At 32.8% G+C, this 26144-nt stretch overlaps 2 protein-coding genes and 1 long non-coding RNA gene across 13 annotated transcripts in view; 2 read left to right on the top strand and 1 right to left on the bottom strand.

Moving 5' to 3' along the window:
- The window catches only part of LOC106113711 (coiled-coil domain-containing protein AGAP005037), a 148708-nt gene that overhangs the window by 76906 nt on the left and 45658 nt on the right, over window positions 1-26144 (top strand). For 9 of the 11 annotated variants that reach the window (XR_001227672.1, XM_013306581.1, XM_013306580.1 and 6 more), the window contains exons 3-9: window positions 9626-9661; window positions 20387-20532; window positions 21039-21137; window positions 22341-22512; window positions 22756-22954; window positions 25611-25764; window positions 26068-26136. Coding sequence is in view for 10 of the 11 variants with exons in the window: in XM_013306581.1 (XP_013162035.1) it covers window positions 9626-9661; window positions 20387-20532; window positions 21039-21137; window positions 22341-22512; window positions 22756-22954; window positions 25611-25764; window positions 26068-26136 (875 nt within the window). In the remaining variant the exon portion in view is untranslated. Of the gene's footprint in view, window positions 1-8761; window positions 8987-9625; window positions 9662-20386; window positions 20533-21038; window positions 21138-22340; window positions 22513-22755; window positions 22955-25610; window positions 25765-26067; window positions 26137-26144 lie in introns of those variants that run through there. The other 2 variants (XM_013306582.1, XM_013306578.1) reach the window with 2 other exon arrangements.
- Window positions 5776-7431, bottom strand: LOC106113717 (uncharacterized). The gene is made up of 3 exons (XR_001227673.1): window positions 7089-7431; window positions 6544-6596; window positions 5776-6248 (listed from the first exon to the last, which is right to left on the bottom strand). It is a non-coding gene; the product is annotated as an uncharacterized LOC106113717 (long non-coding RNA).
- LOC106113715 (uncharacterized) lies at window positions 15701-18726 on the top strand. Its single transcript, XM_013306585.1, has 3 exons — window positions 15701-17564; window positions 17649-17931; window positions 18410-18726. The coding sequence occupies exons 1-3, from the start codon at window positions 17517-17519 to the stop codon at window positions 18436-18438; spliced, it is 360 nt and encodes a 119-aa protein (XP_013162039.1). The 5' UTR covers window positions 15701-17516; the 3' UTR covers window positions 18439-18726.

Below are 26144 nucleotides of genomic sequence, written 5' to 3'. Positions count from 1 at the left end.
AAGGCTGAATAGTTACTTGATAGATTTCACTTTGTTATGATTTAAAAACGCCAGTTGAATTTAGTGTCAATAAATTTTGACGCCAATGGCCTAATCTCTATTATTAGTTCGGGTTTCCAACACGGCTGGCGACAACGCTAAAATGGAGAAAATTAAACAGTCTCAAAATATCACGGCTGATAGCCTGTCCAGTGGAATATAGAGGTCAGTGCCATCACAATCATTATATTTTTGCTAGCGTGACTATTTTAACCTTTTGATTATTCCATTTTTTCAAATAGGTTATGTACATTTGTTGGACATAAAATTATTATTTCTGTGGATATGAAGTCCTAAACCAATAGACAGATTGTGGTTAAATTTTGTTTTGAACGAATAATTTATAGGATGCCAAAGACATCTGTGCTCTAAAAGAAATAAAGATATCTCTCATGTTAAAGATGAATTTTCTTTCTGTGTTCCTAACCATTTTGAATTTTTTTTTTATTATAAACTTTCATCGTCGATCAAAGATCGTGGATTAGATTTAAAGGATAAAAAAAGTGTATGAAATAACAAGATCTAATTATAGGAACAACATGTTGGATGTTCCTGAACTTGAAGCAAGCGTAATGTTATTTTCACTAGAGTAAAAGTATGCCTCAATGCTTAAAAATGTTTTCTTTTCTATATTGCGAATGTATAAATGGAAACATTCTATCCGTCCGAGCATCAAGAAGAAACGTTACAAATACGTTACTCCGCTTTGTGTCGACAATAAAAGGCGGGTAAATAATGAATAGGAGAGGGACGGGCAAGGGGATTAGACCTGCCACTGGCACCCTCCGTCACCCCTACAGTACGTAGGTGTTTTGTGACGTAGCGGTTCTTCCTTAATCAAACCGTTTCAATAATGCAATGCTAGTTGAATATTAGAATGCCTGAGAATGTAGTATTTATCTTAACAAGCAATTGTCCATTTTATCAAATATTGGAATACTGCCGCATTAATCATTGGTAATGATACCAAGACCCAGTTTGAAACATATTGTTATCTTTGTTTGGTCAAAGGTAATGAGAGGGATGACTGTATGTTTTATACATGGATTATGGTCGTAGATGCAGATGGTAGATGAAGAGTGTTAAGGTGATTTATTGTGCCGAATAATTCTATTGTACGGTAGACTGAAAATTTAATATGCTTTATTGCCTTCATTTTAATATAAGGTAATCGGATTTTTTTTGTAATCAATAATCATTTTAAATATTTAATTATAAAACTTTTTTTATTTTTAAACTATTGGGTAAAATAATTATTATTTAAATACAAAATTCCATAAAATTTTACCTAATATCTGCAAAATAGATATACAACGAAAGCCCCCTGCTCCACCCCACAAGAAATCAGATGAGGTTCGACCCTTCCCTACCGCAAACCCCCCTGTAAACCCCCGTATAATTAATGTACACCCCCTAAAACTCTGAAAATAATTGTACTAATAATTTTCCGACCGACAAAGCATTTTATATAAATTTTTAGAAATGTTCTAATATGTACAACTATATGCCTATGTAAATAATTATAAAAGATTTTCTATTGAACCATCTAAAAAATTCAAATGGGATTTTCCTCTGAAAAACTTGAATAATTTTAAGTTTCCAATGCCGAAAAATCCAGTACAAAAACAGATTGCTGTATTTATTTAGTTAGGAGGATCTGCTACACAGCTCTCGTTGAAATTTGGCATAGTTATAGAAAAAAATTTGGAAAAGCACCTAGACTCATTATTTTTTTTATAATTACGGGCGGGTGGAATACCGGTCGACAGCTATAAATAAATAAATATTAAGGGAAAGAAAGACAGTAACACGGGGGTAGATGCGGATTTCGCAAGCTACTGCGCAATATCGATCGGATTACTGATGTAGGTACTAAATAAAAACAATTAGCCGAAGAGCAGCAGTAAAGCACGAGCGTATAAACAAACGTACTCTGCCAATTTCCTAATTTATCTGAAGCAAGCGAATTCTTAAATTATTATGTTACTTTATGTTTTTAATAAGATAAGCTACTTTGTAATAAAATCCTAAACGTTTGATACAATTTTTATTAATTTGTGCCTTAATAATTATTTAAGTATTTTTACTTTTTGTTTGTTATTAACTCTATTATAGTATGTATTAATATGTTTATTTTTGTGTTGAAATAAAAGTTCCTTTATTCGCGAGGTTAAGTTAGCGTCCCGATTTTTAACCCGCAAATAAGGAGCTTTGCTTTTGTATTGTAATTTTAGCGCCCTCTATGATGCAAAGTTGTGGTCTTCCATCTATCGTTGGTTTTACGAAATACATGAAGCGAATTTCGCGGTATAATAAACGCTATGCAGTTTCCGTTTGTCGTGCACAGATGGCGCGATTTGGAATTTCAGCTTGCGATAATAGATGGCGCTCTAATCGTTTCACGCCTACTTTTCTAACGTTATGGCTTCCAAAGCACCATCATAGATGGCGCTGAAATTAACAATTAAAAGGAAGAAAACACATTATGATATGATATTCACATAATCACACTTGAAAATGAAAAATAAAATAACATTCAAGCAGATTATTTACTAAGTTTATAACACATGTTATCCAGTGTAACTACTAAAAAACTACTTTAAATAAAAATATACCCAGACGAAGTAGTATTAGTCTAAAGAAATTAAAAAGGCAGAAAGTAAAGACACATCTTCATAAGCACAGTGACATTCAGTATTAAGTGTACGCAGCTAAGATAAAAATTAATGAATCCTATTAAAATCTTCATTTCTAATCAGTTTTTCAAATTATGGATAAATTTGCAAAAAAACCTCAATGGCAGGAAATTATACAAAACATGAACAAGCTTATTAAAAAAAAATGAGTTGGAACTAGGCGTGTTTTTTATTTCTCGGTTTATAAGTAAACGGTATTTCACCTAATCCTAAAAAAAATACAATAAGGTCTAAATAAAACGGAAAATTTTTAATTCCTGCGTTTTTACTGAATCGTTTTATAAGTTACAAAAATGCGTAATTGAAAAATTTACATACTTTAATTAGTCACAGTTTAAATGCATTCGATTATTAGATATAGGTGGACAACCTGTTACTTAATTTTTCATACTCATATATTTCCTCTTTGGCTTTTTCAACTTGTCCTATGCTAATCTTCATTTCCGGTAAATCACCACTGGAATTTTTCCTATGCGACCTCACTTCAAACCTAGTGTTATTGTGTAAAATATATTAAATTTGTTGCGTTTTTGTTTTCTTCATTTCCATTACTTTGTTTTATTATGAATGTTATTCGTGTAACACTGTGTCATTACTAATATGCTTTTTATCTTATCACTTATGCAGTTATACGTTATTAAATACTTTATTTGAAATATTCATTATTAACAGTTTGACTTGAATTCTAAACAATATCCACCTTCTTTTCTTTATAAATAAAAAAGAATGTTTCTTTTATTCATAGATCTGGAAAAATAAATAAAATCAATAAAATTTGTGCTTATGAAAGAAGCTAAGAATTTGCTATGAATTTTTATGTGGTTATTTACCTTTTTGTATCCATAACAGTATATGCTTATACTAAGTTGCAAGTAGTGCCAGTGATAGAGAAATTGAGAAGCAGATGATTAGCGTGATATAGGCATATTATTGAAGACATAAGAAACAAATAAATAAGGCAAGACAAAAAATAAAGTGATAGGATTGAATGCAGATAGCAATGATAGAAAAAAGTTGAGGAAAGTATGTATGTTTTGTAGATTGTGTGAAAAAATGTATGCGCAAGAAAGGAGTTAATGATGGCTGATATTTAGAAATTTTGTACCCCAATACGTACACATTATGACAACCCTTCAAAGGGAGGGAGGGAGCAGAAAATAGGTTAACTGTACTACTACTGTTGTGCTTTCCTTTAACTTATGTTGTGTTCTTTTTCCCCTTATGTCAGATCTTCTTTGAAGATAAGAGTGTCGCGGTTAATTTAAATATCATTTTATCTCCTCTCGTGAAATTCCGTTACATATCAAAAACAATTTTCTCCAATAGCGTACAAAGTTCACGCAACAAAAATTTAGTACTCAGATCCTAAACTTGCTGAAGTGACACTTTGCATTTATGGTCAATCAGGGCATTCTTCTGTATACTATGTGCCTTGCAATACTACTTTCGCAGTGTAATAAGTAGTATGGTTCCTAATTATTATTATAATATTAGCTAATCTTTATCTAGAGGATGTTCATTTCCCTTTCTTTGGGTGATACATTCATTGGCGGCCGAGATGTTTATTCCATTGACACACTTTAAATTCACAGCTGGCTGTAGTCACTTCTCGTGATTTAGGGAAATCTTACTAATATTTTAATACTTATACTATAAATGCGAATGTTTGGGTGAATGGATAGATCGATGGATGGAATTTTGTTTAAAGGTATCTCCAGAACGACAACGGATCCCGCTGAAATTTGGCATAGATGTAGAACATAGTCTGGAAGAACACGTAGGCTACTAATTAAGTTTTTTTTTAATTCCGCGCGGACGGTGTCGTCATAACTGACTTCTGTAAGGATATTAATATCGTTTCAAAGTACGTAGTTCATAATCTTAAAAATCTGGTGATGCTTTGTTATTTAAATTTACTTTTGGGACGTATCTATGCACATTAATAAAATAGTAGTGTCTGTATTTAAAATATAAAAAATATATATATTTCGTACACATGATGTAGCGGATAACAATAAATCATTTTTTTTATATTTGTATGTAAGGCCGCGTTTGTTCCGATTTTTTTTGTGACTGATTGCCACTGTTTGCCTTGAGGAGGCATTTACAGCTTCACCGGGCTTGAGGTGGCCGAGCGCAGATGGCACTTAGCCTAAACCTCGTTTAAGAGTAACTAAGCTCGAGGGCTCCCTCAGGAACCTCGGCTCGGGCCGTTACTTCGTTATTATTACTGGATTGGGAGGCCGCCGAGCTCTTAGGTCGCTTCGGTGGACGCTCCATGGAGTGACGGAGCTCAAGGGTCCCCGAGAGGGGACCTCGGCTTGGGCTGTCACTCGATACGCGTTTAGCATTCCGATTCAAGGGTGCCCGAGGAGGCCGAACCTCGGCTTGTTCGGTTGCTGTTGTCTGATTATTATTAGCTCTGATGCATCTAATATTACTACCACTTCGGAAAGCGTTAGCGCTGGGAGAAGAAGTGGCGGAAGAAACTCCAGCTACGCTTCTATCGTTGACAGGTGAAAATCTGCCTGCTATGAGGCCATATCGCGAGAATGATTGCCGTAGCCGGCAGCGACTAGGATGTGTGGTGTGACTGCGAAGTTGTTTAACCCTAGCCTGAGCGATAGTAGTTGCGTCATCTTGAAAGTCGAGGACGTGCCTAGGTCTACGATAATCATGGCGAAATTTACCGAGCGCGATTGGATTGTAGGTGACGGCACCTACAACTAGCGGATTAGATTTGTTCCGAGCAATCTCCGAAACGGCTGGACCTATTTTGCCGGGAATTGAATGGAAAGGTAGGTGATGCACGCGGGCATCTTACAGGCTTTTTTTTTAATTCCGCGATGACTAATTCGCAGGTAACCGCTAGTGTTTTTTATAAAATAACTGGTAGTGATTAAATTTGAAATAAAGAGATTAAAAAATGCGTTACCCGTAAAAAGCAGAATTTTTTATTAATTACGTCGTTTTTTGTTTTAATAAACAAATTAAGTACTCTCATTCTTTCGTGGTCGATTTATGACGATACATACATATGTATGTATTTTCATGCCAAAAAATGCAATCGTTCTAAAAGTGGTATTAATAAAAGTGTCGAAACGAGATTTAAAGCAGTAACCCCTAATACATAGGTTATAACACTTTGCATCCAAAAAAAAATATATGCAAAATTGTTACTTCGAACTCAATCACTTCTAAAAAAGCCATATTAAAGCAAACGCCTTTACTCGTGAAAGCGATCTAAATTTTTCTATTATTGTGAATTTAAGGATAACTAAACAAGAGAGAGAGACAGAGGAAAATAAGGCTTACTATGTTTAAGTATTATTTTTTGGGGTTATTAGTAACATCTATATTTTTTGTATAAATTATCATTGTCATCGAGTGAATCATAGAAGCAAAGCAATTCTGTATGTAAAGTGTTATTCCTTGATCTCTCTCTAAATTTACCTACAAAATACCGATAATCGGAGCTGGATAGATGTGGCTCTGGACTCGACTGGACAGCATCTGAAATAATAGAGAAAAAATAAATGTAAATGAATACAATTTTTACCATGAAAAGTAATTTTTTGTATCATCTCCTGTATTACCTGATCATGTTATGATCTCCAGTATCTGCGTCACTACACATACAGATTATATATTTCTGTGACTATGTACAAGTATACCTCCCGCTAATTTCACAATCATACATTCATACATACTCGTCGATTGAGATGTCTTTTAGATGTTTAGTGAACTTAATTGTATTAATGCATATGGGGGTTTGTTGATGTTATACAAATATTAATTACAAACTTACAATGTTCTCGGCAGCTGCATACGCCCCTTTTTCCTTCACGTCAACCGCATCTGCTGAAATTTAATGAAAGACAAGAAATTAATATTTTTTTAGGTTTAAAATCTTTAAAGCATGTTTTCCTTCATTTTCCTACATTATTGTTGGGAAGTTATTTTTATATCGTTTGTTGGATATTATTCAAATATCACAATGGAATAGCACACCATGTTGCTGATAAACAAAATTTAAAAAACTAAAATCAGTACATGCGCAACAGCAAAATCAATAACCTGTATAATAAATATAAATACGAGTAAAATATCAAAATATTCAGTTTTTAAAACCTAATAAAATAAACATATGCATATAAAAATACATCACATTAGATGTAATTTCTCAACTATATGGTTTGGTTGCGCCTAATAATAAAGCTCTTTTACTGATTTTTGCAACAAATCTTATTATGACCTTGAAGTCTTTTAATACCAGAAAATGCAAATACATTACTATGAAATATGTATCAATATAATATATACACGTTATTTTAAGACGCAATAAGTACTCACTTTTATAAAGCTAAAATTATGCGACGTCTGCTTTCTCAATACAAGTCGTATTATATCTTTTTTTTGATCACTATCGTTTTTACACCACCACACTATATGTTCACATATTTGTTTAGTCCAAGTCTGATTAAAATTTGTTTAATAGAAAAGCTAAAACAAATACTTCAGTTAAACCAAACACTGCGAAATCCATACTTTTTAAAATTTTCATATGATTATGTAATTTTAAACATATTTATCCTTCGCAATTCTTGTCTTATTTATTTTAATAGCTCCGCTGCCAACTTCAGCTAACTGTTTATTGATTTGGAAACTTTCAATGTCTAGGGTAGCAAGTGCAATAATAAACTCACCTGTTGAATAAAAATTTTCACTATGATGTAAAATTTATCAAAGTTTTTTTTATTTTCAATCTTCAATATAACAATTATTTCTTAATTAAAAATTACCGAGATTATAGTAGTAACATTTGTATCAAAAAAAGAATTCACAATTTCATTCACAACTATTCGGCTTGTCAAAAAAATAGTTTTTTCACACATATTTTACACTTTATAGTTTATTGTCGTATTTGATATATTACACAAGAAAACAGAGCCTCTTCATGGCAGTGAGAATAGAATACTGTACTAATAACAATAAAAGCAAACGGCGGCAACACTTTCCTTTCGGTAATGATTTCTCTCCCGGTGACTGCAGCGAACTTCCGGAATTCCAAATAAATAGCGTACTCACTGCCATCTATTACTAAAAAGACGCAAACTGCAATTCATTATAACTCCCATTTCAGGCGCTAGATCTCGCTATTTTGCATTTTTATTTACCTATTTTTTATTTGTTTCGCTTGTAACTGGTGACTTCTACAATAGTTTAAATAACAATTATTAATTGGAAAGTACACAGAAAGTTAATATTTCACCTTTTTACGTTAGTTTTTTGATTGAAAATATTATAATTTTACCGAACTACATTGCAATCGTGGCCAACAGATGTCACCACACACTATATTTTTAATTTGCTTGCTTACGTTTTTCTATTATTATAATATAAAGGTTCTTGAAAATTATAATACGGTAATATTAAATCCATATATAGATATAAAGAAAGGGTATTGTCAAGTTATAAAAATTTGCATTTAAAAAAAATAAAATCGTGCTCAGTAGAACTTAAATGTCCATCCATAGCTGGAGCCAAATGTGTAGTTATTAAAAACGACCAATCAATGACTACGATAAATTCCCGTGTAATCCCTCACACAAAGGGGCTAATTAAAAACGTTTGCTGAGGTATGATGTGATAATATTTTAATGTCCGAATGAATTTATATTAAAATTCGATTTGTGGACAAAAAAGGCGTTTTTAGAACAAAAAAATCTTTGTAAAAATAACAAAACAAATAGGTAGGTCGTTTTTAAAGAAATTTAAATAAATTTTATTGTACTCACAATTTTGGCATTATTTTAATTTTTTAGTAGGCCTGTTAAATGCAAAATATAGTTACGACGCTATTACAATTTTTCTTATAATCTTTCCGAAGAGCCGTATTACCTTATGACATAGCAAACATAGGAACTGAAACTAAATATACATATCGTTATAATAAAAATATTAATATAAGTGTTCAAAAAAAAAAACAAAGTGTGTGTGAATTAACAATGTGGACATACCCAGTGTAATAAAAGAGTGCTAAAAAGTGATTGTTGATAACTAATGATTGGTAAAACTCAATAACGTTAAAAAAATGGGTGCTCCTAAAATACTGTGTATGCTCAATGCTTATGGATTGGATTAAAAATAATTCAAAATGCTTAGTCGATGGAAAAGTAAAGACAAATCAGAAAAAACTGGTAAATCCTCCAGCTCCGTCGGCAAAAAGAAAAGAAAAGGTCGAGAAAATGGTGAGTGTTTAAAGTTTATAGGTTGCATCTATTAATTAGAGGGCAAGTTTTAAAATGCCAGTAAATTAATTTTGAATCTTCAGATGCGGAGAATTTTTAAAACTTGCAGCTCGTACCTTTCAGTGGATTTGTCTGAATTTATATACAAATATTAATTAACATTTTAATGAGAAGCGCAACCGACGAGAATGTAGGGATATTACATGGATATGCGCCATAGCTTCCAACCACTTTTGGATTATGAGCTACAATTCGGCTCATGTATTAAAATAAATAATGTTACTTTCGTACGGTATAATTGGTGAAGAGCGTCGGTAACTTAGTGGTTAAGCATTTTACTCATAATCTGCAGATCCTGGGTTCGAATCCTGCCATGTACCAATGAGTTTTTCTATTTGCATATGTACATCTATACGACGTTATTACAGTGAATGACAACATCGCTATGCAACCTGCACATATTGGCGAAGAAATTCAAAGACATGTGTGAAGTAAACAAACCCGCACTGGGCCAGCGTGGTTGACTATTACTTTGTCATTATCTTAGGGTAGGCTCCGAGCACCTCAGTGGGAACGTATAGTGAGCTGATGATGATGATGATGTTAATTCGTAAATAACACAGTTATTTATTGTTACAGAGGAAGATTGGCACGGCGATGGCTCACGCATGGATGGTATGTATTCTATCTTCATTAACTTGTCATAACATATATAGTTTTAAATTGTATTAATGAGAAATTTAACTAAAAATACTTTCCGAATCACAACACAAACAAATTATATCGAATACGTTATTATGAAACCGTGTTTTTCCGAAACACTTGTAATGAATCGCATTTTTATCTCTGTTTTTTTCAAAGAGAACCAACGGGACGGCAAAATGTTTTCATACAGTTATTTCTCCGGTGAAAATTTACTGTAAGCTTTTACCACGAAGTAAATGATACTATGTAATTAATCCTTACAAAATTGTCAATTTAATTAATTCTGTTGAGTAATGTCCCCACATTATTATTCTATATTTTGAAAGCAAGCGCTCGTTCCAGGAAACCAATTATGTGCTGGAAATGCGCTTTTATCAAATACTCAGATATTCGGCTTCATTTTCAAATGCTCTTATTTCCTGCTTTGTCTTTTAAGAGACAGGACTGGCCAAGCGCGCCCATTCCCAAGTATTTCATTACAAACAACAATAAGTTCTAAAATTGTTTGCTCGGTTAGTATAACTACCTATCGGGATGATATCCATAAGTTTGTCATTTTTACCACACCATTAGCAAAAAGTGGCAGAATTAAGCACAAAGAGTTGGCTCTATTCCTATTCCGTTCCTTCATAGTCAAAGTTTACTGCAAAGGAATTTGAATCACTGTAAACATAGTACTGCATTTAATTTACAAAATAGCATCGTCTGTTTTGCAAACAATCATTAATTCGTATGTTTTGTAGTTGTACCTTTTAAATTCAATAGTTAAGTGCATTAAGGGATTCATTTTGTCATATAAATAAATTTAAATTAAGTGGTCGGAGACCGCGGCAAAATGCCACTGCTGCAAGAAAGGCAAAGGCACTGGTCCAGTGCAATACCATGACCACAATCGTCAAGTGCAAGTATTCCGGTATTCCGTCTCATATGTGGCAAGCCAACTCCTGTTGTCTTTCCTTTACTTCTGTTCTTAATAATAATAAATTTTATAAAATGAAGTAGAGCTTTAAACTTCATGAAGTTTCAAAGTATTAAAGGTAATTGGTTAAAAGACGGGTCACATTTCCTCGTCTCATTTCTTGGAGAGGCCACTGACGTGCCTTGAGACGTTATTTTATCGGCTTTATTACCTGAAGATTGTAAACTATAAGTTAAATTGATAGTTCCCATTCTCTGTTACAAGTACAATAAGACTAAGTCAATTTTCAATACAACGTTAAATGAGACATTTCTGTAAGAGGAAAGTTTTTATTCATTTGAAATAATTTCATCGTTACTAAATCAGTCTTGTCTTATTACACATTATTAGGTAGATGTTATCCTGTTATACCTGTTAATACAGCAAGTGATAAAGAAATAAAAAGTTTCTGGAAAGCATTTACTTAAAAGAAACATTACTGGTAGAGAATATTACTCGATTTTTACATACGTTTTTACTTGAGTCTGTTAACATTTGGATTGATTTTTCGATTCATATTAAAATTATCCTTTGTATTTTAATACAGCACTCAGAGACTAACGGACTGCTTAAGTAATCACCTGACAATTCTGAGTGATTCTCATCTAAACATTATTGTTACCGACGGATACGGAACCTTTTTACACGTTTTTTAAAAGTGTTATATTTTTGTATTTAGAGCATATTATATTTTTACTTCCTTTTTTGTCTGTATTTAAAAATGAGTTGTAAATATATCCTCTAACAGTGCGTGCTGATCTTTTCTTTTCACAATTCTATTTTATATTTTCATTGTGTCTTTTCAATTTTATTATATAAATTTCAAATTTTTTCTTAATTCAACCGCTCTTTCCATCCTCATATTTTCCGTCGTCTTTATTTGGGCGCAGCGACATTGATAATGTTTGGACCCCTTGCCTGCGGATGTGCCTGCATGGCGTCTCCCGCTTGGAAGACATGGGGGATACCTGGTGTCGTTGCTTTAGGTAAAAGGGCGATGTCGCCGTGCTCGATAACACGGGCGACAACGACGCAGTGGTGCTAATCTGTATATTAGTCGAAGCTGAAGAAAAGGATGCAGGCAATGACGGCTTTTGATCAATAATAGCTTCAGGCTCTAACGGCCTAGGGATACCCTCGAGCCATTCGTCAACGGTTGAATGGATAGACTGGCTGCCACAGCTTGACCTGCGGCTGGAATCAGCCTCAACCGCCGCTACCTCTGCCTGCAATCTTTTTTCAGATGCAGATTTCTCAGCGGTTGCAATACGCTCCGCGGCATCCCTCTCAATATCCGCGAGACGCCTTGTATGTTCCGCTTGAACAGCAAGCCTTTCGGCCGCTCGCACAGAGGAGGAGCGAGCCGCTGCCCGAGAGCGGGAGCTTGTAAACATTGTGATATAATAAAGAAAAGAAATAAAATAAAATGACTTACCAAATTTTGTTCACTTCTGACACCAAATAAAGAAATGTGAGGATGGAAAGAGCTGTTCAATTAAGATACATTTTGGAATTTATATAATAAAATTAAAAAACAAAATGAAAATACAAAATAGAATTATAAAATAGAAAAAAGGGAAAAAAATTGTGAAAAGAAAAGATCAGCACGCACTGTTAGAGGATATATTTTCAACTCATTTTTAAATACAGACAAAAAAGGAAAAAAAAATATAATATGTTCTAAATAAAAAAATATAACACTTATGATTAAATAACGTGTAAAAAGGTTCCGTATCTGTCGGCAACAATAATGTCATATCGCTTTATTATTAGTCAGACTTTTTTATAAAAAGCTTTTCTATCACATTACAAAAGTGTAGACAATAGACCTTTACACCCGAGCAAGAAAGTTATTTAGCAACTAGACTCAAAGGACAATCCAATTTTATAATTAAAATGGCTGTTCGTCGGCGTCGCAGCGTTTTAAAGTTGAATGTTTTATAAATTAATTCTGTATACAAGAGTTTTGTTGATACATTTGCTACTTTTACTTTGGGTAAAGTAAAACAGAGAAATGATGAACATTGTAAAAAAAATAATAGACAGACAAAAAATCTTTTTCTTTTATATATAAATTACGATGGCAACTGATAATAATTAATTAAATAGTTATGCAATTGACAAACTAATATTTACAAATAAATGCTATTTTATTTATTTTATCTATGCAATTAATTTAACTATTATAACAATGCAATTGGTTTCTTCCATCACTGATTTTGGTTAGTTGCTAAGCAACGATTTATATGCGGTTATGGAGCTGGACAATCAACAACCACAATTGTATTACATGTTACATGCATTGTATCTATTGATTTATATTAATTTTGATTTATACATAAGAAATGTTTGTGAAAATATCCACTAATTCATATGAAAAAAACTTTTGCGGCTGAAATAAAATAGTTTCATAGCAATGAAAGTTCAACAAAAGTACTCTCATCTTGGTGAAATTTCTTAAGAAACTATTCGAAAGTCGAAGAGAGACGACGCGACCTTAAAATTTAAGCCTAATAATAGTCACCTCGAAATTCGTCTGACGAAAATCCTATACATAGCTTATTGTCATCTATCACATTCTCTTTGAAAAAAAAAACAATATGCGTCAAGACAAGAGCCACAGCTATCGAAACTCAGTCATATATTTATGTACATGTATTTTACCAATGGAAACACAATGTAAATGGAACAATAAGAATGTATTGACACTTGAACTTCAGATAGAAATGGATTAATTAATAATAAAATGTAATGAATTGAAAGTACAAGAGTATACAAGATTTACACAAAAGAGGCTTCTCGTGTCCGTTGCATTGTATTCAATGAAATTGATTATTTATATAATTGTTGTATCTGCCTCATCCAGCGGTGGAGCATCACACTCCAATCCACTAAGAAAAATAACAAATAATTTTATTTTGTTACCGTATGTTAAGTTTTTTCGAATTGATATTTCGCTCAATACAATAAAAATTTCTCAATGACCTTAACATTGAAGCATTTTATTGTATGTTTTTTTTAATTTTGAAGTATTATAACCTTGACTTCGATCGCGTGGAATAAAAAAAAATCGTTTTAGAGTTGAAGACTAACCTCTTTCTCTTCGGGTTAGAGTGACACCTCTCTGAAACAGAAAAATAACGCTGTCACTTTGACTTAGGCCCCACTTCTCGCTTGTGACTGGTGGTAATGGTATTTTACCTGGCTCGCTGGTTATTTGTGCGCTGGTGATTGTGGACTCTACCACTTTGAGGATTAAGATTTTTTCACACAGTTTTATTTTTTAGACCATTCCACCCGGCTGCCTTATCAATATTACTTTATAAAATCCAAAAGCAATTGTAGGATATTAATTTTAGGTGAATATTTTATGTAACAATGATTTTATACTTCAGTTAATTTTCGACCAATATATTTATTATTGAATTTGAACACCTCCATTTTGTTTCAGTAAAATTTCGAACAAGCAAATGTTCAATTCAATTTTACACTATTGTATACATTTATTTGCATATTTCGTCCGGTTTGTTCCATTACAATTGGAATCTGATTCGTCGAATGAATATTCTACACTTGGACGGATTTCATATCAAGCAGACATGTCGCTGAATAATTGACGTTACTTACAATGATAACATACTCTCATAACTCGTAATTCTCAAATACTACAGAAGCCGGCACACTATATCTAGACGACCCCAAATTTGATATGAACATAGCGCGTATTTATTTTCGGTTTTGTTCGGATTCCATTCGCTTTTCATTTAGTGGTCTAAGTACTAGTCACGACATGACATAGCCCAACCGAACATTTGACTTGACAATACTAAAAGTGCATTCAATAAAGATTTGGACAATAACAACAAAGTAAAAACGAATAACAAATGTATTCCATTACTATTCGGAACAAAGCCTTCTTGTAACCAAACGATAACAAAAAACAAAGCTACTAACTATCTAGGAATATGTTAAAATTCTGTGAAACTAGAACTTCGATATCTTTGAATTTATTTCGAATTTGGTTTGCGCGAAACTTTCTGCTTCGCTCAGCAGCGTTGTGGAATGGTCTGTCCTCGGCGGTATTTCCAAACCGCTACGACTTAGGGTCCTTCAAGAAGCGAGCTTATCACCATCTCAAAGGCCGGCAACGCATCTGCGGTTCCTCTGGTATTCCTAATGTCCATGGGCGTCGTTGAACACCTCGGTGTTCCCAATGCTCGTTTGCCCTTTCTGTAAAAAAAAAAATTTGGAAATCTTTAGGAAATAGTTGCAATTAAGCATATGCAATGATGGAGCGATGTCATGAGACACTCTGATATTGTTTTTAATTGTTATGTAACACAATAACTACATACATATAAATTTTACAATAGTTTAATAATATTCTGTCTAGACTGCTTGTATTCTTTCTCAATGTCACCTTCTTCAAAACAGATTTACGTACAAAAATAGACTCCTTGTATAGAAATTTATACTGGGGTATAATCAAAGAATTAAATTCCCTTCCCACTGTAAAACTAATATCATACACAAAACCATAAAGGGTATAATTTAACAAGTATGTATGCAGCTATTATAACTAATCAAACTAATTGTATTTAGTGACAAATGACATTTCTCAGTAATGGGTAGGGAATAAACTTCCTTTAAGATATTGCAATCAGAATGTTTCAGCAGAAAAATATTACATTATTGGGTATTAAAACCCACGTCTGTCTACGAATAGCACTTCAAACAAATTATTTTCAGACTCATTATAAATTGATCTCTATATTTTTTTAATGTAACATCTTTGTTATAAAAGATCGTTTTCATAGTCGCAAAACTTGTATCGAAACATACTGTCTTAACTCTAATTTTGTTTCATGAGTTATTTACAAAAATTACAAGAAGGAGCTAGGAGATTAAGCTTAATACGCACAATGTAAACCGTTGTGGAGAATTTGAAATAATGTATAATACCTTTTTTATTTTTTCTTAATAATACTTAAATTTAGAAATATTTTTTCATGGAATTTATGAATAAATCTAAATATTTAATAACTGTCATAATAAACATCCATATAACATAATATAAATCGTACATTTCAATAATTGATTCGCTAACATAAGGTACAGTCGCCGTCAGATATATTGTAGCAGACAAGGTGACCAAGTACTTCTGAACAATTTAAAATTTCAATAAATTCTATACACTACAAGTTACAAATAATATCTGAACATACATTACTTCATTAAAATCTGGACAGATACTTGTCAATAAATTCTCTACACACAACTAATCAAAAATATCTGAACACTTACAACGTCAAATTGTAATTTAAAAATTGGTTTTTGTTTGACGTGTTCTCGAATTTTTACTTTGACGCTCACCGTTTTATCTTTGGCGCTCGCACTGCCATATTTGAAAAATGGCGCCGAATAGTAGTGTTTGACAAATATCCTCTCCAACTTTTTTTACGATACCATATTAACCAACAAAATAAAACTAGAGAAAATAATCCTGACTGATTTTTGACTTTGTAAGTGTTCATATATTTTTGTCCGCTACATATATCTGACGGCGACTATACCAATTCCGTCTCTGTATATTTGAAAGTTAGACTTTTAAGAGACAGGATCAGTAAGAGCGCGCAATCCCCGAATAAATACAAAAGAAACTACTAAAAACAATGACTTCGAAATTTCCTTGCTTGTGTATGTTAATATATTTTAGATACATCGTGGGTTCATAAACGCTTTATGAGTGTCATGTGTGATTGTCATTACTTCACCCCCGAGGAAAGTGTGGCAGAGTTCAAGTGGCACAACGGCGGCTCTTTGCCTAGTCCGTTTCGCTATAGTCACAGCTTGAAACGTATCAATCCAGCTCAGTATTGCACGCTTAAAATTCTAATTTCCCCATTTGCCATAAAATTCCATTATTTAGTTTATAATGATGTCTCACCAAAGTTTAAATAAATAAAGGTTATTATCTTTTGGTTATTGTTTATTTATTTTAGTAAAAAAAATCTATAAAAATCAAGTATTTTTAATTTTAACCTAAAATACAGCAACGAGAAAACGAATGTATATGAATTTGTGCAGACGAAGTGTGAACTGATTAGAGAAAAAAAATGGTTTAAATGGTATTGATGTAAGTATTTTCCTATAATTTATTAAACCATTATTCTGTTTATTCATAATCTTAAATACCGGTAATTGGAAATCATTTTAGATTTCTTTACGTTAACATGTTGCAAAAAATATCTGGTTTAGTAAAAGAAATAAATTGCATGTTTTTCTCATTGAGTAAAAAATTTACCAATATTCTATAATGTATTTTTTGTTAAAATAACAAAATCTTACAATTCGTTAGTTTTTAGAAAACTTTCGGGTGCAGCGGCAAGTGCTGGCAACCCAACCGCGCCGCCCTCACCCCTCACAGATATCGCTACTGCGCATGTCACGGTATAGTAGTGTGAGTGTGACCCTTAAAATTTCGTTTTAAACAATTTAATCATTAAAATTATCAAAATAAGTGATGAAATGATATAAAATTATATTTGCAATTTCTAGAATAAAAAATTACGTCTATATCGATTAGCAACCCCTCAGTTTATTTCCAAAGTTGTCGATCCTAGGCCATTTGTTTGGAACCATTCGAATGATAATTATCTCGCTCCCTCTCACTGCAGTTATGCTAGGGATGAAAGAAATGGAACGCATATTTAGGGCTCAAGCAGTTTTGGTTGTTATGTAGTGCGTTGGCGCGAAGGCTTATTTAAAGTTACATAGATCTGTTCAGGCATCACTCTCTTCTGTTCCTCGCTCGAAGAAAGTTCTCATACATCAAGTTCTCATATTGTTCATCAAATTGACATCAAGATGTGTCAATTAGTGTATCTGTGCCGGTGCTTCGGGAATTTCCTGCTGGTAAGTATTTCTAATTAATTTAATTATGTTTTTCTGTAATAAATTTAGTATAATAATTTTACTGATTTTTTTTTTTTTTTTTAGAATACGGATCGGTTGGAGAACGCTCTGTCGTGGGTATGGCAGTACTTGTCGTGCAAGCCGTGCCGCGAAACAACTGAGGCAGCCCCGGCCGAACCCCCGGCAAATATAAACAATGCGAAAACTTTCGACTCCGAAATGGAGTTGGCAACGTATCACATCTCTGATCCGGAGCATTCCCCACCCGAAGACTTCGCTGTAATGCAACAGCGGAGCATCATCGTGCACTTCAAAGTGCCACACATCGTTGAGACCAAGGTTAACGGAGACACAAATTCTCTGGACGGTAAGTTTTCATATCGTTTTTGTAAGTGAAAAGTGAAATATTGCATACACTTAGCGTTATTTTTTTTTCTGATATTTTAAATGTGGTTACTTTAAATTATACTAACATAATTTTATTATGCGAATATCTCTTGTCTTGCGCTTGTGAGAACTTAAATTGCAATATTTATGTACATAATAAAAATCTGTGCGTTGTTTGCTGGCAAGCTGAGCAATTATTATAACAGTGGCGATGCGATATTTATGCGGATTACAGTGAAATATTTTAATTTTTTTAGACTATCGCTCGCGAATCCGACCGGCGCGAAAATTAAAAAAAATTATAGCCTCTCTGTGCTTCTAGACAATATTCTAGACCTATGCCAATTTTTATCCAAATCCGATTAGCCGTTGTAGAGATACGATTACAAAAGTTACAAAAATGGGGTGGTGGAAAACAATTTTTTTTAATTATGTTTTAACTGTATGTTTTTTTTCAGGTTCTCTTTCGGATGACGTGTTCGAATAAACTCGTTATCACTTCAACCAGATGGAGCGTAGAGTGTAGTGTGTTTCTAGAAAACATCTCCATCGAAGCGTAGAAGAAAACCCTATCCCTTATATAGTTACTTCAATATTTTATTTTCATGAAATATTTTGGTGAATACAATATTACAAAAAATATATTTATAAAATGTACAACAAATGAAATAACAGATGTTCCGGTTAAAACCTTTCAAAGTTTAAATATTGTTGGAAATGCACATAAAATGTCTATTTCAATTACAGAGATTTAAAATAAAGAGTACATATTTACATAACATATATGAAAAAGTTACAATAAAACTGTTCCCATTGAAATCTATGATGAAAATGTAATAGTTTTTAAAAATATATATTAAATGTCCTATATCTATTATTTGGTGTTTTATTACAACTCTCCTAAATAAACTTGAAGTAATAAAGAATGGAAGATGAATGTTATTTGTGTGTGATGAATGCATGTGAATTGTTGATCAGAGTTCTGACTGGTAGAACAAAAACTTTATATATTTGGTTTTTTAATAGGTAATGCTCTCATTACCTATTAAAAAACCATCCTTTAAGCATTCCTTTGAATGTGTATGTTTTTGAATGAGCAGTTTGATAATTGAGAAGCATGGCTAAAGGATGGATGAAAGGCTTTTTAGGTTTCTCATTAAGCATTTTTTAGTTTTTGTCTAGTTTGATGAATATTTTGATATGAATGTATGTGAAAGATGCTTGAATGTGTTTGATGAATATAATATATGTGTATAATAATAGAAAGATATTAATTATACTTCAAAAAATTGGGCAAATTAGGCAGAGAAAAGCATTTTATGACGGATAAGATATATTTTGTTCTTATAACAAAATAGGGAAACATATTAAGAAGAGTTAAGTGTGAATGTATAAGTTATTGGTAAAATAACGTCTAAGAAAAGATGAATGGATGGAGGGAAAAAACGGTAAAGGGGGTGAAAAGAGAGAAGTAAAAAAGTAATGTCAGAATTAAACTAAGATGTAGATGAAATGAAATCTGTGATCTGTCTAAAACATATTGTCATCCCTGGCCATTATCTTTGATAAAACATATTTAACACTATGTTTTTATACTGGGATTTTGATCTTAAAACCCCAGAGTTAGTCACTTTAGTCGACAACTGATATTTTCCTATGATCTTGTTTTGTTTCCTATGGTGGAAAGTATTCTTAAATGTTGCAGCAATCATCTTTTCTGTCCTTATCCAACTTTATGTGGAATCTGCGCACCTGCCGGGTTATTTTAGTCGTTCTTGCCATCTTAACCTTGGCACCTTTGTCACTAAGTATGCCAATAAATCATTATTACCCGACTGACAAAGATGGTAATGCTTTTCGCGCTTATATTTGTTTGATATTACGTAAGTGGGTTTGTATTAATGTAAGTTCAATTCCGACGGCCTAGAGCCTAAACGACTGAACCGATTTTGACAAGTGAGGTCTCATTCGATTCGTCTTCTGCGGAGTGTCGTTGGCGCAAAGCACATGGAGTGAGTTAGGAAGTAAAATGCTAGATTTGACTACTACTAAATTTGTCACAATTTTGTTACATTGCTTAATAATTTTTTGATTATATTAAAATAGTAAGTGTTTTATGTAAAATCGTCTCTCGCTTACATCCTTCTAATTCCCTACAGGTGTTTCGGAAAATTGTGATAAGATGAATTCAGAGCTTGTAACTTGAAAGTTAAATGTTTTCGATTGTTTGATATTTCAGTAAAAGAATAGCCTTTCTTATGTTATCTGTTTTTCGCACATCTTCGCGCTTTGGAAATTTATGTCCTCTTTTATAGATATATCAATCATATGATGTTAAGTGGTATTGTAGTCAGAAGATGGTACACACGATGGTCTATCCGTCACACATCGATTTAGTTTATTGGGTTTTGTTTACAATTTTTGGTTTTGTTCAGGTGGGCTATCCGACGGAGAAGCGGGTCGGGTGCCGCCGCGAGGGCGACCGTCGCGTCGGGAAGATCCTCGCCGCCACACTCTCGCTGGTAACCATCTATACCTGCATCCTCACCACCCTAATCAAATCAATTCGTTGGAGCTTGAGGTTAGTAACATTACACTATAAACTTGTCACAATTATCTTGGTATGGTATCACAATTATATTTGTGTATTCAACGTACCTTTATATTGTAGTTTCATCGAATTAGCAAAAATGTAAAATTCAATAATAAGTGTCATTATATAATTCAAATAAATCTTTCGGCGAAAATCTTAGTGATATTATGAAGTAAAACTAATGTAAATCTACGGTTTTAAAAGTTTTAAAGTTATAACGTTTGGGCTTCATATTTAAGAGCTGTGTGATTTTATTGTTTTCTTGTATATCTTGATTTACTGTTAAAAATGTTAAGTAAAGGGAACATAATAATGAAATTGTTTATTCCTACATTATTTACACCACTATTTTTTATAATTATATCTTAATTTATTATAATTAAATTTATATGTTATTAATTTCTAGCCCCTCCTTTTTCTTGTTATGTTTTCCTGCTTTTGATTATGATTTTATTTTATGTTTTTGTTTATTTCTTATCTTCATTGCTCTTCAGCGTAATGCACCATTGACTGCAAAGAACATACCTGAATATGCGACTGTCACCAAATATCGTGACGTCAGCCAGAAAATGTTAGATCCTCGAATAAGAAAGGTACAAAGCATACGTCTTCTTGAAGTTTTCTTAACCTTTTGCTGGTTTTGGAATTAACATAATATAAATCATAGATTCCTAAATCAATTTTATCTTGTTAAATCCATTATCAAATTAATTTCTTTGAATCCAGTGCTGAGAATTTTTTACTTGTGAACTTTATGTTCCGCCATCAGGAATATGTATCCAGCGGACTTTGGGAATCACTGATATATATATACTAACCTAACAATAATTTATCGTTGACATGTACATTGGTATTATAATTCAATTAAGCTTTTTTTTAAACATTAAGATTCGTAAAGAAAATATATAAACATCATATCAACAAAGCTGAGAAAGTGAAAGTCATTATCTCAATTACTAATTAAGATTAATTAATTTTGTTGCATACAGAGACGGGCTCTAAGACTGGTTGAGAGGTAATAACGAAATATTACCTCTCAACCACTCCTTAAGAGAACGTATTTGCTCATAAGACATTGTTCCACACGTAATATTAATTTAGTTTCCAACGTAAATTAAACTACACTAAAATCTTATATTAAATTATTAAATATTGATAAGAAAACAATGGGTTGTGTAAAAGGAAAACTGAACGGCTATAATTAAAGAGTAAGCGTAGAAATTATGGGTTTTTCATTTTCCATGAAGTTAAATATTAAAAATTTACAGGATAATAGCATGTGTGCTTTTGAAATAATTCTTTACTTTATATCCTGCAGGCAAAGGGAAGCCGATGCGGGAACGTTTATAGAATTGTGAAATTAAAACACGGTTGATAATTGAAATCTGTCTTTTTCACTGCTGGCTCAGTTATCATATAACTTATTAGCTGGCTAATGTTTTCGTCAAAAATGTTTGTTGACACCGAAAAACACTTAATATTAAAGTTTGTTAGAGTTGTAGATGAGTTACCTACCAAGGATATTTTGGTTGTAATTTCGTCGCGACTTGTACAATGGATAGATAACGGAGGCAACAATTTAGAATGGCGGCTAGCATTATTGACAGTCTGTAGAATAGACCGATTATCTGATTAAAGTTGCATGCGGCACAGAAATTTATTGCTATTTATAGGAAGGCTCGGGTAGAAATTATTGGAAATTATGACATACAATCGTATGACAAAATTAAATCCAAACGACGACTGTTTTGTCGTCTTTTGTCTTTGTGGTGTGTCCAAGTATTTCTTAATTTCAGCACCCGCTGCAAAGAAACTATCCACCAACGAACAACGCTCTTCTATTCGAAGATGATCCTGGTGTTATGTCCGAAGTAGAAACTGCATCTACTGGCTTCAGGCGCGGCGGCAAGCAAAGATCGTCATTACCAGTTGTTAGAACTCCAAGCAAAACTTTAGAACGCCCCCTTGGTAGGTGTTTTTTTTATCGTAGCAATTAAATATCTCTGCTTCCTTTTTTCATTTTAAACTTTCCATAAAAAGAATACGCGCTGTCGTTGGCTGTACAATACTTTTCCTTTGTCTTTTCGCAAAACTTTGTACTTAGATTTTATTTTTTTAATTTGTGGTATGTGTTTTAGTCCTTTGTAGAGTTAAAATGCTATTGCACAAATAATACGTTATATTAATCGTTTATTTTTTTATTTCCTTTAGGTTTAGTGTTCCTGCAATATAGAAACGAGACAAAACGCGCGCTTTTGCCGAATGAGATAACATCGATCGACACCGTGAAAGCTCTCTTCGTTCGGAGTTTCCCCAAACAGCTGACTATGCAGTATATGGAATCGCCAATGGTCAAGATCTACATCCATGACTCCTCCAAGGACATGTTTTACGAGCTCGAAGATGTGCGGTAAGTTTTTTTTAATTGAGATACAAAAAAGTGAGAGATAAAAAACTAATCACCGATTTAATTGGTAATGTAAGTACAGTTTTTGACATATATTATACGAGAAAACATAGCACTGTAGTACCGAAGTGGCTTTTTTATTTGGTTGAAAATGTTCGTAGTTAATCAACTAAGATACCCGATAGACGGGGCAACAAGTTAATGTAATTAACTTGTTGACTAAACCAAAGGCTTTCAAAGCTTATTGTCGTGACGGCTGGAGAGTGAACCCATTAGAAGAAAATACAGGACTATTTACTTCGCTGTCTTTAACAATTTGAAATGTTTAGATTTTCCAAATAATTGTTAATAGTAAAATGTTTGTTTGTTAATCAAATGAATAAAGTATGAACCAAGTCCACAATAATAATCCTAATCTTATAAGTGGTGAGAGCTCAGAAGTCATAAGCAAATAGCAATAGTCATGAATATATAATTTTATTCTATCGATAATCTCATATCTATTGTTTACGCGTTTCGTCTACTTAATATCAATAACAGTCCTAATTTCCGTCACATTGTAGTTATTGTATTCTCATCTTTAATATTGTATTTCTTCGTATCATAAAAAATATTCATTATGTTTTTTATTTATTTAACTGTAGTATTCCACTGATGTGTACTCGTCTCCGTTTTGTCAAGGATAATAAAAGGGATTGCAATTTTTATTAAATACAAGTGATACGACATTCGAAACCCATTGTAATACAATGTCTGGGTGCAAAATAAGTCCCATTATTTTTTAATAATTATATTTCTCAAAACTAGGACATGACGTTATTATTTAGGGCAGTGCTGCGCAGTGTCTAGTGCGCCCTCTATGGGGTGCAGTGGGAAAATCGCATCAGTATTTATCGCGTCCTTGGCATTATCGTACGGTGCGTTCTGATCTATGGTGTTAGGTTCAAGGCCTTTATTTGAGTGAAAAATGTTTAGTAAAAATTGTACGCCGGTAGGTTGTAAGGAGTTTCTTCACGAACATGACTACCGCTGCCCGTATGTATATTTTTACTAAATTGGTTTACATTAGGGTGGGTTTCCACTGCTGACATACCTGTATATGAACATATTGTCATCTATTAAATTTTCTTTGGAAAAAATAAGACAGCAATATTTAAATACCAGTTTTAGCAGTCGACTTTCACGGTTACAAGAATATGATTAGTATATTAATAAAGTTACAAAGTTAAGGTGTCTTATGAAAAAGTTTTGAGATGTATAACCCACCACAATAAGATATTAAAAATATTTGTGAATAACGACAAACCAACCTATCATTTTCAGTTCTGAAGATAGATATATTAGACTAACTGTTACCCGCAGCTTCACATGCATTTATTACTTTCCTTGCTGAAATTATAATAATAAAAGAAAATATTACACTTGACAATGGTTACTATAGCAACGTATATTTAATTTAATTGTAATATAAATCCGATTAACTTAATGAAAATATTAATATTTTTAATTACAACATTTTACGGGCGATCCTGATTCGTTTGGTGCCGAGTCCTTTATGGAGTTATTCGGTACTTTTCAATTGATTGATTTTTTACCGCGGATACGAAAAATATCATAGAATAAATTAATGGTTATACAATATTTGCGTATATTAATTGTTTATAAATTTTCTTACAGCTATGTTAATAATTTAATAAGTAATCTTGGGGCAAATTTCTCAGTGAAACTACAGAAATTAGTTTCTGAGTTAACCAATTTCTACGTTGCTCACAGACTTCTATTGTTATTGTTCTTTGATTCAGTAAATTCCCGATGTTGAGAGGGCTTTGAACATTATGTCCGATCGTCCTCTTATGACTTAGCGATTTTCCAAGTTCTAATTTTTAATCACGGCTCTCATAAATCTTAATAAATCTTCTTAGTTCATTTACGTTTTTTTTAAAAAAAGATATGCAGGCAACTTAGTGTTAACTTACAAAGTATTGAGATAACGACATTTTTATAAAAATAAAAAATACGCAGAGGATTATTTTTTAAATTGCATTGGTAGTTTTCCGTTTGGAGTAGCGGGGATAGTGTGGTATAAGTTACAAGATTTTTTTATATGAGTTTTAGTTGACTTTATAAAAGATATATTTGATAAAATGTTAACGCAGTGGCAACTGGTAATGAGATGTTAACTACACGTTTGATAAAATCGATTAATAGAGTGAGTCATACTTCGTAGCTCGGATGCGCCGCGCCGCTTGAACATATGTATGTTGCAATATATCGTCTGACGATCACAAACAATTTACGTCCAATATCACTTGAAGTGTTAATAATTATTCACGTTTATGCTTTATATGAAACTTAACGGAGTTTAAGTATTTTACTAAATGTTCAAAACATTACTGGCTGGATAAGATGCGAGGTGAAGGAAGGTTATATCTGACAGAGATATAGGTTTACGATGATGGTGGTGATGAAAACGATGATGATAAAAATCATTAAATTTTTTCACTTATGCATTTATTATATTTGTTACTTATTGCTTTGAGTGGCTTTGCTTCAAGAGTTCGGACGATTCTAGATTTTTTGGGGGAAATAAAGGAGACTATAAGATCTGCGAAAGGATGTATGTAATTAGCGACTTAAATATTTTTTTTATTGTCTACAGTAGTCATCTTCATGACATAAGAGACCGGTCAGTCCTCCGTCTGTTCGAGTCAAATGATATTGGTGGGGGCGTATTCCCCGGCGCTGTTGGGGTGGGTTCCGTGTCCATGCCGGCGGCTGCTACAGCCTGCCCGACCGCATCGAATTGGGATCAGGTATGCATTAATTTCATTCATCTTTCAGTCAATTAGTAATATAATTTGAAATGGAATTGTGCCTTTGATTTTACTTTGTACTTCTTCTCACGTCTGAGATTTATTACCAGTTTAATATGTAAGTTTGCTAATTAATGTTTTATGTTGATTATTAAAGGTTTTTATATTTAATTTTTATACTTTTTCTCCGAAACTCTTTTGACTATCGAAATGGTGAAAGCAATATTTAATATTGATTGCTTTGATTCAATTAGTGTTGGGGCTGTGGAAACCTACGTTAATATTATTATGTTTTGTCCTCAGGAACAAAGTTATTTTAGTGAGCCTGAAATCGACTCTGAATACCACCATCATCATGTTCATAAATCTAAGGTAAGTTT

This window comes from Papilio xuthus, unplaced genomic scaffold, assembly GCF_000836235.2.
Source record: "Papilio xuthus unplaced genomic scaffold, Pxut_1.1 DF828177.1, whole genome shotgun sequence".
Taxonomy (NCBI): Eukaryota; Metazoa; Arthropoda; class Insecta; order Lepidoptera; family Papilionidae; genus Papilio; species Papilio xuthus.
This window is presented reverse-complemented; position numbering and strand designations above follow the sequence as displayed.